At 37.0% G+C, this 15,973-nt stretch overlaps 2 protein-coding genes across 2 annotated transcripts; both read right to left on the bottom strand.

The window, feature by feature from the left end:
- Positions 1 to 3,320: 3,320 nt before the first annotated feature.
- LOC132191713 (aspartyl protease 25-like) lies at positions 3,321 to 4,463 on the bottom strand. The gene has a single exon (XM_088511037.1). The coding sequence runs from the start codon at positions 4,461 to 4,463 to the stop codon at positions 3,321 to 3,323; it is 1,143 nt and encodes a 380-aa protein (XP_088367163.1).
- A 4,410-nt stretch (positions 4,464 to 8,873) lies between these two features.
- On the bottom strand, positions 8,874 to 9,206 carry LOC132191710 (aspartyl protease family protein 2-like). The gene has a single exon (XM_059606802.2). It carries the CDS (start codon positions 9,204 to 9,206, stop codon positions 8,874 to 8,876), a length of 333 nt encoding a protein of 110 aa, XP_059462785.2.
- Between the last annotated feature and the right edge of the window lie 6,767 nt (positions 9,207 to 15,973).

The following is a 15,973-nucleotide window of genomic DNA, read 5'->3' as shown; positions in this document are numbered from 1 at the left end:
AATGGCCGGCACATGGTGAGAAGCAGACATGTGAGTGTGGTGTCCATGCTAGTGTCACCATCGTGACTCACGAGTCTCAAGCATTGAGCGTTACGGGTCCATGGCTCGCAAGTCGCAACAGAAAGACAACCGTACAAAAATGATCACATTCTCACTACTCCAACCCAGCAGCACTCCTCCACACAACGACCACGCTTTATCCTCCACACGACGGGGCACTTGATTGTGGAAATTGTCCTCTTCATGTTCTTCTTTTGGTGCATGGGATAATGGGCCAGCTTTTGTGTACAGAGGAAGGATCCCTACTTTCTTTTCTTTCTTTTTTTTTTTCAATATATATACACCGAAATTTGAACTCTTTGGGCTTGGCCAGAGCCCAAGTTTAAATCAGTGTAGTAGTGTTATTTTTGTTGTTTGCAGGAGAGTTGATCTATACCGCGAAACACTCAATTATTCCCTTTCTCCTAGACAGGCTTCAATCTTGATATTGCCAGCAATTTTCTTAGAAGAAGACTTGTGCCAGAAACGATAAAGAAGCACCATGCTCTTTCCTTTGAGGTGACAGTTGGCAATTGCCAACTGTTCCAGAACATAGAGATGATTAGTCATCCATCCCATTCATTTAAATGATTTTCAGATATTAATTCCTCGGCGTGAAATCGGCCCTAAAGATTCCAGCATCATAATATATACCATTAGAAAATCTGGTTAAAACCTTGAAAGCTAGTGACCAACTTTAAAGGGAGGCTAGCAATCCAAGGGAGGCTACCAACACAGAAATCTTCTAAACAAAAACAACTTAAATGACTCGACTGAGTTGGAGCGAGAGATAAAATGACTCAGTGAGTCACCTTAAAAAAACAGGGTTAGTAGCACCCGAATTGAAGTGCACTAGAGATATCATCAAGGGATCGATGACCACGTACCCAAAGTGGCACCCGACACGACGACGACAGCATCGGGTCAGTGGGGGTTTGGGAATACTCAGGACACAATGCTCATTATTAGTGGCATATATATATATATATATAGGTGAGTCAAATGTTTCATGGTTACGAATTAGGACAAATTGGGAGTATTTTCTGATCATGCCACCCTCTAGATTGAATTTTCTTTTCCCTTCAACAGCTACGTGAATTTGTTTCAAAAAAACAGCTATGTGAATTTATTGAGACAGCCTCTCCAACTCTGAAGTTAATTAGGATGATCATTTTTTTCCCCTAGTCTCTCTCACGTTCTTCTTTTTGAAGAAATGTTTTTCTAAGTGAGAGTCACTTGTAGTTTGTACACATGCACGTCAATATCTCATTAATTCGCACATATTTTATGGTGGCACCTTCAGTACTCCTTCAGTCTCATGACTTGAAATCCATTTACACCTAACCTAAACATGATATTCGGCCAATCTGCTAATTCTGAGTTGGAAAATATGAGTTGGGGTAATGGGAAAATATGAGAGGCAAAAATAGGAAGGCTAGCTCCGTCTCTTAACAAAGATGTTTTATAACATCTTTATAGAGATAATAGCACAAAAGAAGTTTGCAGGAGAATAGAGAAATGCTAATGTGTTGTGTGTGTCTATGAATATGATCAAAGAGTCTTACTTATAGTGATTTTTGACACATCTAACGGTTTAAAATCATTTGATTCATGGTCACAAATTGTAACCACAAAATTCAACTAAATGAACACTTTAAATAGCGTATCAATCGGTTCCAACAGCTAAAAAAGGGTCTAAGTCTCAATGATTTTGCACCTGAAAGGTGTAAAGTGCACCTCATTGAGCCTAAAACGCATTACTTGTGCGCGTGATGCAATAGTGGTGTTGCCATGCACCACTAGACGGCTAGCTCTCTTTTCTATCACTCAATTTACTGTTAAAGTAAAGAGAATACTTATAAATTAGCTGATTTCTTTGTATAGAGCCAAATGTGAAGACAAACTTTTCTCCGTTGGATCGGACTGTATGCTTTAAAATTTTGAATTGACATGAAAGATGTAACTCATTCAATGAAATGCACGTAATACTTTTAGATGTAAAATATATTTTATAATATATTTTGTAAACTATATATATATTTATAATTTTACTGTATTTATTTAACATATAGTAAATCACACAGCACCCATCAAAAAATGAACATATGAAAGGGAGACCAAATGAGATTGAAGCCTTTTCAAAGTGTCAAAGTGTCAGCACTCATCAAAAAATAATTTTTCGTATTTTTTGATGTTTGGTATGAAGGAACCTTATTGACAACGCTCTTGGGAGTGTATATGCGGACAATGCTTTTGCTCGTGAGATTGAGATGGATGTAATTGATTCTTTAGGAAAAATACGTCAAATTTTGTTCTATTCCTACTACAAGTAGAAATGAGGTTTTGCAGGCAAGTAGAAATGATGTTTTGCTCACAATTAATTGACTTATCCGACCATCTATTAACTGACTAACCAATTCGCTGAAAAAGTAGAAATTATTCTTTGTTGAGTCGATTAATTAACCGACTTTCATAAATCGGCAAACAAAATTTTTTCTACTGACACCAATTAAATATAAAAAAAAATATTAAGTTGCCCTGCCCATTGAACTATTAAGAGATTTCTGATATGGGTGCTTTACTTTCGTTGAGCTTGAGCATGTTTGATCATTCTCGATTCACAAATTGAAATTTGTTGCAGTTTGTTACTGAATGGGTCTCTCTCTTTTCTTACTCGATCTTATCTGCGTGGAATGGGACCCTGAGGTACATGTTTTCTGGTTTAACGGACACGGTTGAGACAGTCCTTAACAAAGGGTTAGATAATTTGGTTATAGAAAAGGTCAATGAACTTCAAACTAATTATTTTGCATTGCTACTAGATTTTTTTGCTTTGAAATCAGATGTGGAAAATTTGATTGAGAATGTTACGTCAAAATTGTCAGATAAATGTAAGATAAAAATGTATTTTTTAATATATTTTTTGTAATTAATTAGTATGCAAAAAGAATATAATTTTTTTTTTAATAAAACTATTAAAACAACTTCTGGCATGCTTAAATAACAAATGAATATTTTGTATGTTAGAATAATGGAGAGATATAGAAGAGCGGAAGAATAATAGTGAGAGCGAAAGCACATAAAGGACGACTAAATTGTATTAATATTAATTTTATATGAAAGATTACAAAGATCTCTATTTATAGAGAAGCTATAAGTGATAAATAAGTCATCTAATAGATTAAGAAAAGGTAAACCTAGTAGATACAGAATACTTAAGGAAATAAATAACCTTACCATAATGTTAAGTAAATGCGTTAAATTCCAATTTCAATCTCATCTTATTTGCAACTTTGTTTCTGAAATCCTAATCTCTCGTTCTTCAAATCATACTCCATGTAATAGGTTCGGAGCTGATTATTACCCAATCGAATCGTTGGGCCGCCATTCAAACCAACACTAGCCAGCTCGTTACCCTCCACAAATGATAAGCATGCCACGCCCAAATTATAATCCAACAAAAAGTAATTCTTCAATGGCAACACCATTTTGGCACCACCTTCAAACTGGAAACTTAATTCTGGGTAGAAGACAGATTTCTCACCCGAAACATTGAAACAGATCCCTAGAATACCTACACTACTGGCTCTGGAATAGTTAGCCATTTGCTTCTCTAACTCCTGTGCCACCTCTTCGAAAATAGAACTTTCCATGAATGTAAAAGTTGCACCAGAGTCCACTATGGTTCCACCATTTCCCTCAGAATCTGGGAGCAAAAATTTTCCCGGAACCTTAATGGGCTTGTCTCCAAGAACGATTTCTTGAAGATTTACGTAGTGGTACCCATGATTATCAGAACTAGAGACATGTGGGTTCTTGTATAATGGTGTGTAGCTAAGGTCTTTAGTCTCCAACCCGTCGTCCAAAACAAGGTGCGTGCTCCCGGACATGTCGTTGGACCAGTGAGACGGTAAACAAAAGGCAAATTTCTTGAGATCCATCTGGGAAGGCAGCGATTTTGGCCCAGGACCGAATCCGGCAACACCAACAGGTTGATGGGCTGAGGAGTTGAAGCACTGGACAAGAAAATCAGTCACGGTTTTCTCTGGAAACTCCAGGGTCTGTAACAGAGTGTTCCCATTCAATATACTTGGGGTGTTTGTAATTTGGTCTATGAGAGAGTTGGGCGCGCATGGGAACCAAACATCGCTACTGCTAGTGTCGATCATGAAGGGTAGGGTCTTCGGGGGGCTTCCAAAGCTGGGAGATATCGAATACATTCCGTAGCTGTCAGAGAAGAGAGGGATTTCTTCAGAACTGGGAGGATATTTCTGATAGTGAGCGCCCGGCAAGAGGGGATCAGAGGGTGGTGGATCTCGTGGTCTGCGGGCGGGTTGAGGGTTTTTGGGCAGAGGTCGAGGGAATGTTTTGGGGCGTCTTGGGAATGAGGGGCGACGTCTTAGGGGACGAAATTTGGGGCACATGAGACAAAATCGATAGGAGAAATCGAGGTGGCGATCTCTGATGAGCAACGCCGTAGAAATGTAACTGACCGTATTTGCCGTTTATCATCTGAGGATGTCGCGCGGTCGGTAAAGGGTGAGAGAGGGATGGTGATGGTGATGGGTTTGTTTGCTCCGCAAGATCGTAATAAGATGAATAAAGAGAAGAGGGAGACGAAACGAACAGGCCAAGGAGCCGCCATTACAGCCTTGCAGGCATGCATGCAGGGATGAGTTTTAGATGACCAAAGGACAATTAAGTACTTAGTATGGTCGTTTAATAAAATTTGAAAAAAAATTATTTACATTTCTATCTGTTTTAATTAATTTGCTTTTGATTTAATCTGGCTTTTCCGTATGTTTGTTTGGTTTCATAAATAAATTTTATACTCTCATTGGCAAACTTGAGTTGTGGCTTGCGAAGCAACCAATATATATATAAACGTACGATACTCATACTCCCGAGTCCCGACCCATGATGATGTGTTTTAGCCAATGAAAACCAGTGTAGTGTTATTCGATCAGGGTAGAAATAATTTTATAATTGTTTTCCCAATTTTCTTCCGAGAGAGTTGAAAGATACAATGAAATTTATTGTCAACCATAGTTTTGATTATATAATACATTTTTAAGCAATTGACCATTCATACGCTCAAATACCATGATGCCGCACCTTCATATCTCTTCTATTCCATTCTAGTGTCAGTGAATATGGGTGTAAATGCGGGCGGTTTCACTAACCGCTAACCGCTAATCGTTTAACCGCTTAAACGTATTAACTGCTAACCGTCTAACCGTTATAACCGCCTAGTGGTTAGCGGTTAGAGGTTATTGGATAATATATTTTTATAATTATAATTATAATAATATTTATACATATAACATAATCATTTGATCATTAAATCACAATTTTCTTTTTAGATAATATAAAACTATAATTTATATGATTATATCATATGATCAATTGATCATTAAATCATTTGATTACATAATAACAAATTATACATATATAATATGACATAACTCATAAGTATCGAGAGACTTAGTTCCAATATAGGTTATAAACTTATAAGTCTATATTTATAATATATATATATATATATATATATATATATGAATAATATAAATGTATAAAATCAATACTTAATCATATGATTCAATGACAATTCAAATATTTTATTCAAGTTAATCATATTATTAATGTACAATGATAATGTGATTCGTATACTATCAAATTAAGTAATTGGTATTAGATTCAATAATGTGTTACTTATAACCACAATTGAAATATTTATGTATTACCATTCTAATTTATATGATTATATAATAACAAATTATACATATATAATATGACATAAGGCATAAGTATACTAATTCATATTAATACAACACTTAAATACCTAGAGACTTAGTTCTAATGTATGTTATAAACTTATAAGTCTAGATATATTATGCATATGAATAATATAAATGTATAAAATCAATACTTAATCATATGATTCAATGACAATTCAAATACTTTATTCAAGTGAATCATATTATTAATGTACAATGATAATGTGGTTCGTATAATATCAAATTAAGTAATTGACATTGGATTAAACAATGTGTTACTTATAAACACAATTGAAGTATTAATGTATTCTCATTCTAATTTTACTAATATTATCACTATAATTGATATGATTATATCACATGATGAATTGATCATTAAATCATATAATTATATAATAACAAATAATACATATAATCATATATGTCATATGTTTTATTTGAACTTCTTTTATATGTTGTGTTGAACCTTTTTTATATATTTTTTATTATATCTTGTGACAGTTGTATTGAACTTTTTTATATATGTCGTGTTGAATTTTTTTTTTTTAAAAAAAAATTATTTTATATGTTGTGTGTGTGTGTGTGTGTGTTTTTTTTTTTTTTTTTAAAGTTAACCGGTTATGATTAAGTACAAATAAATGTAAATTTGGGGTCAAATATTTTTGATTTTTCAATATGGGCTCTTTTTATAGCAATTGGGCCTAAGAAGACACTAAAAAAACAAAAAACAAATCAGGATAAAAAATGCTACAATAATAAAAAAGCCCAAAAGGCAAAAAAAAAGCCCAAAAAAAAGCTTAATTTTAAAAAAGTGGTTAGCGAGTAGTTACCTATTTTACTAACCGCTAACCGTTGCGGTTAGTGAAATCTAGCGGTTACGGTTAGCGGTTATTGGCAATAACCGTAACCATATTGACACCCATATCTGTGAATCGATGACTTTAATTATTTTGATTTGGAAAAAATACACATATTTCTTTAAATTATTATTTCATTGTTAATGTTCCCTCACCCGGCCCAAACTACAAATTTTATCAATCATTTTTATAAATTAATGTCAATGTCCTCCTGAAACCAGCGAAAAAAAACAAAAATGACACTAAAAATTGTTAATAAGACAAATATTCTTACAAATTCAAAAATAAAAAATAAAAAATAAAATTGAAAAAACGAAAGAAATAAAAAATCAAGGGGTGGCTTGGTTTTTCATTTTTTCGTATTTTTTTAAATAGTTTTTTTCTTTAGTTTGATTTTTTTTAATATATTTTAACGATTTTTTTATTAAAATTTTATGAATGGTACTTTTGTCATTAGGGGGACATTGGCATTTTTTGGTAGTTTAAGGAAACATTGACACAATTGGTAGTTTTGGAGAGGGGGGGGAGGGGCTATTAACAATATGGTAGTAGTTTGAGGAATGTATATGTATATATATGTACTTTTTCTTTTTTTAATTTTTCTTTTTATTAGTGATTGAACTAGTGAATAATAAACCATGATGAACTTGAGTTGAGTTTTCTATATCCTAGCTAAGCCCAAGCCTCCTTAGTTTAGACAACAAGCACTTATTCATGCGGAAAACTTCTTTCAGAAGTATCACCACATGTATCTCCAAAGTTTAAAAGGTGACACTTAAACCTCACAAATTACCTTACCGTGACGCTTAGCACCCTCTATTATTTTTTTTTTGTCTTTTTAGAGGGAACTTAGGTCACCTATTGGGTCGCACATGACATTTTTGCCCAAAATGCCATGAGTCAAGTGTATTTTCTCCTAAACTTTAAAGGTACAAATGCCAACTCAATTTTATACCAATTATAAAAAATAAATAAAAAATAAAAAAAAATGGGTGAAGGGAAGAGCCTCCCTCTTTGCCACTTGGGAAAGTTGGGGGGAGGAGTTCGTGGAGGGTTTGTCCATCCATGAGGATGTTTTTGGTGGCCTCTAGTGTTTTAAGAGATGGCTAGGGCCACCCCATGAGAGTTTAAAGTTTTGAGGGATAGCTAGGGCCACCTTTTCTTCTTCTTTTTTTTTTTAGGTGTAAAGTTGGGTTGGTATTTTGTACCTCAAATGTTTAGCGGAAGTACAATTTACTCCTTTAATTAATGGTATTTTGGGGTGAAAATGTCGCATGTGGCACACATCTCATAAGTTCTATAAAATAAATAAATAAATTTTTAAAAAAAAAACCCCTAGCGGTAAGGTGCTAAGCATCCACAATTAGATAGTTTGTGGGGGGTTTAAGTCACTTTTTAAACATTAAAGGTACAAATCAATAAATTTTATAATTTTATAAAATAAATACTTTTAAATGAATCATAATTCTTTTACAATTTACTAAACCAATTACAGACAATTCAGATAGGAAAAAGCTTCTTTTTTAAAAAAAATTATTATTATTATTTTTTATGAGCAAATTAGATTTGGGTACAAGGAATTAAAAAGACGAAAAATGGTTAAACTCCTCAACAACTAACTCAAAACAACAATATAATGCAAAAAATGTAAACAAATAAGCAATGGGCCAAAAAATGGCCCGGTCTTCTGAATCTTGGTCAACAAACCAAGAAATTGCACCATCAAAGTGGTGTTTGAAGCAAGCCAAAAAGTTGACCAACTTTGAAACAACAACACCCTATTTCTCTCATCATAGGAAAACGCAATATTTTCTCTCCCATTCTCCTATATATATATATATTTTAAAGTAAAAAAAGAAAGTAGTTCTTATTTTTCTCTCTTAATTTTTAAAAAATAATATCTATCTAAGACCAAGAGAACAATATCGAGAGAGCACCTAATATTTTCCTTTTAAAATTATCATTGGATATGTAGAGCCATATGAGTCTCATACATAGACACCACATAACCAATAATGATTTAAAAAAATAGGAAAATAAGAAGAAAAAAAAATAAAAAAATGATGTATAGCGCCTCATTAAGATATAATATAGAGACCCTAACAGGATTCTAGTCTTTCACAAATATCGGCAATACTTTCGACATACACTTTGATCATCTCTTATTTTCCAGTGTCAAGATAATTAAGGAGTAATATCATTAACAAGCTTGTTTCTGAAATCCTAATCTCGAATTGTCCAAATCATACTCCATATAAAACGACTGCTGCATATAATTTCCCAAGATTATCGACGGGCCACCGCTCAATGCAACATTCAAACCACTACCGCCAACAACATCTGTCACGAACGACAGACACACAGAATTCTCCGCATCATCCAACAACAAATAATTATACATCGACAATTCCATTTGGGCGCCACCTTCAAATAGCAAAGTTAATGTCGGATAGTACACAAGTTTATCGTCGGGAAGAAGTTGGAAACAAGGCCCTAGAACTCCGACATCAGCCGCTCTGGCATAACGATCCATCTGTTTCTCGAACTCGCTAGACACTGATTTATAAATGGACCTTTCCAGCTATGTATAGGGCGAGCTTGTGTCCAATACTGTCCCACCATTTCCGTCAGATCCACAAACGGTAAAGTTGTCTGGAATTTTGATGTGCGTGTCACCAACGATGATTTCTTGAAGATTTACGTACTGGTATCTGTTAAAGCAGTGATTCGGTGATTATTTATTTTTTATTTTTTTAATAAGATTAAGCTTTTATAAGTAGAGATATTTAGTATGAACTCTGTTTCATTGTTCACCTATTATATTAATTAAATATTTTACAATTACACCTAATGTTATAATATAAATTAAATAGAGAAATCTTTCTTCAACTACTACTCCATGGTTAATGTCCATCTAAATCATCAATTGTGTCAATGTATTTCAAGGCTAGCAAAAAGATAAAATTGACCTTAAAATTTTTTGAATAAGATAAAATTATCCTTATAAATTAAAAAAAAAAAAAAAGACAAAAACTAAAAAATAATTATTTAAAAATATTAAAATGACCCCTTGGTTTTTCTTTTTTCTTCTTTGTTTTTTCAGATGGTTTTTTTTTTAAATTAAAAAAAAAAGGATTAAATACTCCATAGCCCCATAGGGTTTTTCAACTTTATTTTTTTCCCCTTATGGTTTCATTTTTATCACAGGAGGTCCCTATGGTTTTGATAAGTGACTAAATTAGTCCATCCGTTAGTTGACCGTTAAGACTAACACGTGGACCAATCAGACGTTGACACGTGGCACATATTTTTATTTTATTTTATTTTAAATTAAAAAAATGTATTTTTTTTAAAAAAAAAAAAAAAAAAAGAAAAAAAATTGGGGGTGGTACCCACTAGGGGTGGCTCGGCCACCCCCATGGAGCCTTGGGGGTGGCCGAAACCACCCCCAATCCCCTTGGAGCCCAAGGGGGTGGCCGAGCCCAGGGGGTGGTCGGCACCAGGGGGTGGCTCGACCACCCCCATCCGGCCAGATGGGGGTGGCCAGGCCACCCTCATGGCCAAAGGGGGTGGCCAAATGGCCAAGGAGCCACCCCCAAATTTTTTCATTTTTTTTTTTTTAATTAAAAAAAATTAAATATGTGCCACGTATCGACGTCTGATTGGTCCACATGTCAGTCATAACGGTCAACTAACGGATGGACTAATTTGGTCACTTATCAAAATTACAGGGACCTCCTGTGATAAAAATGAAACCACAGGGGAAAAAAAATAAAATTGAGAAACTCTAGGGGGGTATGGAGTATTTAGCCCTAAAAAAAATCATTCTTTAGTTATAATTTTAAGATTTTTTGTTATTATTTTATCAAGAGTATTTTTATTATAGGGAGACATTGAAACATTGATAATAATAATATAGTGATAATTTGAAGAAAATAGATATTTTTTCAATTAAATAATTAAATTTATTATTTTAAAAGTTAAGTGTTTATTTAGGTTTATGATTTTATCAAGAAAAAAAAAGGGTTAAGATTAATGTTTGAATTGTTTAAAAAATATAAAATTTAGAATAAAGTTGAAAACGTTTGAGTTGAGTTGAGCATTGTCAAATCAACTAAAAAAAAGTTGAGAAGAATTGTTAAGCTTTTGAGACAAGCGAAGTACGGAAGTACCCGTAAAAATGAAAACCCGAGAGGATAGTTGGGCCGGGGATCAACCGTGTATAGCTAAGGCCTTGTGTTTCTAACTCAGCCGCAGGGTCCAAAATGAGATCAGTGCTCTGCCTTGTGTCGTCGTAGAGGTGAGGCAGCAAACAGTAGGAGAATTTGGCGAGTTCCAATTGGGCAGGCAATGATTCAGGGGCATCACCAAAGCCGGCAACTCCCAGAGGCTGATGGGTGGAGGAATTTGAGCAGCCAACAAGAAAATCAGCCACAGATTCCTCCAGGATTTCTAACAGTAAGTGACCGCTTGTTGAGGCTATCGAAATCCCATCTGTCGACCACGTGCCATACATACGCTCGTAGTCCGGGCAAGGCCCGAAAAGTTCGCATTTGGATTTAATACCGGGGCCATGGATCCAACCGCATGAGTTGCTATTGCAATATACCATTTTCATCGAAGAAGCAGAATGGTCTGGTTTGAAGGTTGGGATTTTTGTGGGGTCTGTGTTTTGGAAGGAACAGTTGGAGCAGCGATAGCTGTCGGTGCAGGGAAACCAGACGAGGCCGCCACCGGTGTCGAGAGTAAAGGACATGGTTTGTGGGGGAGTTCCAAATCGTAGAGACATTGAATAAGCTCCAAAGCTTGGAGGGAAGAGCGGGATTTTGACTAGAGAAGATTCTTCGTCTGGCTTTTTGGGTTTGAATCTCTTCCCACTTTTTCTTTCCGGGTCGGGCTTTCGGAAATTGAATCTCGGGGGTTTGGGTTTGTATAAATTGACTTTGGGAATTTTGTTTTTCCCGAATATTTTCAGGAATAACCATTTGGCATCGGCTTTGAGTATTGAGGTGATGAGGCTGTTGAGGTGGCGCGATCTGGTTCGGGATGCAGCAGCGGCTAGGGGATCATCATCATCCCCAAACGATGAAGCCGGGGTATTTGTGACATTTATGGCGTTAGGTTTGGACGATAGAGAAAAACAAGCTATGGTTAGGAAAGTGAGGAGGAAGAGAACCCAAGGAGTCGCCATGGATGATTTTTTTGTTTTTTTTCTCTGGTGTGCTTTGGTTTAATGTTGATTTATAGGAGAAGCTAGCCAAGAAGCTATATATGAAAAACACGAACCATCTACGTAAGAGACATGCAAAAGACGAGTTAAAAAGCTTTTGATAATACTATTTGTAGAAGCCCTTTGGCATTCTTAAAGAGGGGGAGAAAAAAATAAAATTGGCGATCACCAAACGTCCACTTCTTCTTCTGGTTGTTCAAAGGACCACATAACTTAATTCTAGTTGTCTATGTTAAGTATGACTTGAATTAAAAGTCATGGTGGGACCCAATGTTTTGTCTCCTTCTTCAAGTAGGAGAGGTTTTTTGGTTCAACCGGTTTACTCCTTTTGGGTTTAGGAGACTTTTGTCCAAGTTTGATTTGGAGTCCTTCTCCCATGTGTAATTAGACTCCTTGTTTGATTTATAGTAGGAGTCCTAGACCAACATGTAAAAGGAGAGTTAAAGCTTCTATATAAGGAACAAAGCACAAGGTGAATTTGTATGTGCCAAAAACGTGAAGCACCAAAGGGAGGAGAAAAAGAGAGAAAAAGTGAGAGTAAGAAAGAGTGTTTTTCCCTTTTTGTTATTATTCTCCTTTGGGTAAAGTGAGAATTGGGTGTATTTGGGGCTTTGGGTTTGAGTGGTTTTCTCGCCCTGTTACTCTCTTGTACTCATCTTTTGATAGTGAATTTCTCCGGGTCGTCTCCGCCAGTGGATGTAGGCTTGTTAAGCCGAATCACTTAAATCTTTGTGTCGTGTGTGATTTGATTGCCTAATCTTTGTTATTCCGCATTCTTCTAATTTTTCGCATCTCACGGGTCTTGGGAAATAGGATTAATTTCCTAACAACTGGTATCAGAGCTGTTGGTTCGAGTGGGAGCGATGGCAAGTGAAGAAGGAAAGATGGGAATCGAGAAATTCGACGGCAAAGATTTTGAGTTTTGGAAGGTACAGATTGAAGATATTCTTTATGGGAAGGATCTTCATCAACCTCTTTTGGAAGAACAACCCGACGACATGGATGATAGCGAGTGGGCTCTGCTTGATCGTAAAGCCCTAGCAGTTATCAGGTTATCACTGTCAAAATCAGTTGCACACAACGTTGTAAAGGAGAAGACAGCAGCAGGTCTAATGGCGGCTTTGTCAAGCATGTATGAGAAGCCGTCGGCTAACAACAAGGTGCATCTGATGAAGAAATTGTTCAACCTAAAGATGGCGGAAGGAGCTTCGGTGGCACATCATCTCAATGAGTTCAACACCATCACAAATCAATTGTCCTCGGTGGAAATTAATTTTGATGATGAGGTTCGCGCGTTGATCGTCTTGGCATCTTTGCCAAATAGATGGGAAGCAGTGAGGATGGCTGTGAGTAACTCTGTAGGAAAGAGTAAACTGAGCTATGAAGATGTCAGGGATTTGATTCTCAGTGAAGAGGTTCGCAGAAAAGATGCGGGTGAAGCCTCTTGTTCTAGTGCTGCTTTAAACCTCGAGACTCGGGGCAGAGGACAAGATAGAAACTCTGGTCAAGGCAGATCAAATTCCAGAAAAGGGAGAAGCAAATTCAGATTCGACCGACAACCTGAGTGTTGGAACTGCGGCAAGACTGGCCACTACAAGAAGAATTGCAGGGAATTGCGGAAGGAGACTGAGAACGATTATGCAAACGTAGTGACAGAAGAAGTATATGATGCCCTACTTCTTTCTGTTGACAGTCCCCTTGATTCTTGGGTCTTAGACTCAGGAGTATCTTTTCATACGACAGCGATCCGTGAAATTCTCGAAAACTATGTTGGTGGAGATTTTGGGAAGGTGTATTTGGCTGACGGAACGGCGCTGGATGTTGTGGGCTTAGGCGATGTTCGCATTAAAGTTCACAGTGACTCGGTATGGAAGCTACAGAAGGTCAGGCATGTTCCGGAGCTAAAGAATAATCTGATTTCAGTAGGACAGCTTGATGAGGAAGGGCATTCAATTCATTTCCACGGTGGAAAGTGGAAGGTCAGCAAGGGAGCTAGGATTTTGGCTCGTGGTCATAAGACGGGTACTCTCTATATGACCATGAACAGCAAGGATACAGATGCTGTTGTAGATACGACTGCTGACTCAAAACTATGGCACCTAAGGCTTGGGCACATGAGCGGGAAAGAGATGAAGGTACTTATGTCAAAAGGGAAACTACCGGGGTTAAAGTCAGTTGAGTCTGATTTGTGTGAAGGTTGCATCATAGGGAAGCAGAAGAAGGTGAGTTTCGTGGAAGTTGGCAAAGCACCTAAGCTTGGAAAGCTGGAGCTGGTACACACGGATTTGTGGGGTCCCGCACCAGTGACATCTTTTGGAGGCTCGCGGTATTACATCACGTTTATTGATGACTCAAGCAGGAAGGTATGGGTTTATTTCTTGAAAAGTAAATCTGATGTATTTGAGACTTTTAAGAAATGGAAGGCCATGGTTGAGACTGAAACGGGCTTGAAGCTCAAGCGTTTGAGATCAGACAATGGAGGAGAATACGAAGACAGGAGGTTTAAACAGTTTTGTGCAGTGAATGGGATTAGAATGGAGAAAACTATCCCGGGAATGCCGCAGCAGAATGGCGTGGCTGAGTGCATGAATAGAACTCTCAATGAGCGTGCTAGGAGTATGAGGTTGCATGCTGGGTTACCAAAGACTTTCTGGGCTGATGCAGTGAGCACTGCTGCATATCTGATAAATAGGGGGTCTTTCGTTCCCCTAAGTCATAGACTACCGGAAGAAGTCTGGAGTGGAAAAGAGGTAAATCTTTCACATCTGAAAGTTTTTGGTTGTGCTTCGTATGTCCATGTTGAGTCTGATGCTATGAGTAAACTAGATGGTAAATCTAGTAAGTGTTTCTTCATTGGATATGGAGATGAGGCCTTCGGTTATCGATTTTGGGATGATCAAAATCGGAAGATCATTAGAAGTCGGAATGTGACTTTTAATGAGTGTGCTATGTACAAGGATGAGTCAAGTGCAGAACCTGAAGTTACAGAGCATGAACCGAAGAAGTCTGAGTTTGTTAACTTAGATGAGCTTTCTGAAAGTACAGTGCAGAAAGAGAAACAATTCGTGGAGGTGGAGCTTGATAAACAGTGTTCACTTACGGATGAATGTGATGACAGAAAATCTTCAAGAAACTTACAGCACCGGGAAGAGTCTTATTCTTTAGCAAGAAGCAAAGAGAAACAGGATCGAAAAGCAACAAAGAGGTATGGCTTTGAAGATATGGTTTCTTTTGCTCTAACGGCTTGTAGTGGAGATCCATCGTCTACTCAGAATAGTACACTGAAAGAGGTGGAGTCACTACGGAGAGGTAAAACTTGGGAATTTGGAGAATTACCCAAAGGAAAGAAGGCTAAAGGGTGTAGATGGGTCTACAGGAAGAAAGAGTCATCGGAGAAAGCTGTACGGTCGACGGGGCTGATAGGGAGGCATGGTGTTATGTCTAAACCAAGTCCTATGCTCAAGTTCAAGAGGCACTTGGACTTGAGTGACACTTGTGGAGTGTGATTGCCCTTAGGGGCTGAGGCGGAGACAATCGGACGAGACACGTTTTGGTAGACTTGATGGGATTCAAGTCAAGGTGGAGATTGTTAAGTATGACTTGAATTAAAAGTCATGGTGGGACCCAATGTTTTGTCTCCTTCTTCAAGTAGGAGAGGTTTTTTGGTTCAACCGGTTTACTCCTTTTGGGTTTAGGAGACTTTTGTCCAAGTTTGATTTGGAGTCCTTCTCCCATGTGTAATTAGACTCCTTGTTTGATTTATAGTAGGAGTCCTAGACCAACATGTAAAAGGAGAGTTAAAGCTTCTATATAAGGAACAAAGCACAAGGTGAATTTGTATGTGCCAAAAACGTGAAGCACCAAAGGGAGGAGAAAAAGAGAGAAAAAGTGAGAGTAAGAAAGAGTGTTTTTCCCTTTTTGTTATTATTCTCCTTTGGGTAAAGTGAGAATTGGGTGTATTTGGGGCTTTGGGTTTGAGTGGTTTTCTCGCCCTGTTACTCTCTTGTACTCATCTTTTGATAGTGAATTTCTCCGGGTCGTCTCCGCCAGTGGATGTAGGCTTGTTAAGC

The sequence above is a fragment of the Corylus avellana genome, chromosome 10, assembly GCF_965113065.1.
Source record: "Corylus avellana chromosome 10, dhCorAvel1.hap1.2, whole genome shotgun sequence".
In the NCBI taxonomy this organism is placed as follows: Eukaryota; Viridiplantae; Streptophyta; class Magnoliopsida; order Fagales; family Betulaceae; genus Corylus; species Corylus avellana.
The sequence above is the reverse complement of the archived record's forward strand: the minus strand, read 5'-3'. Positions and strand labels throughout refer to the sequence as shown.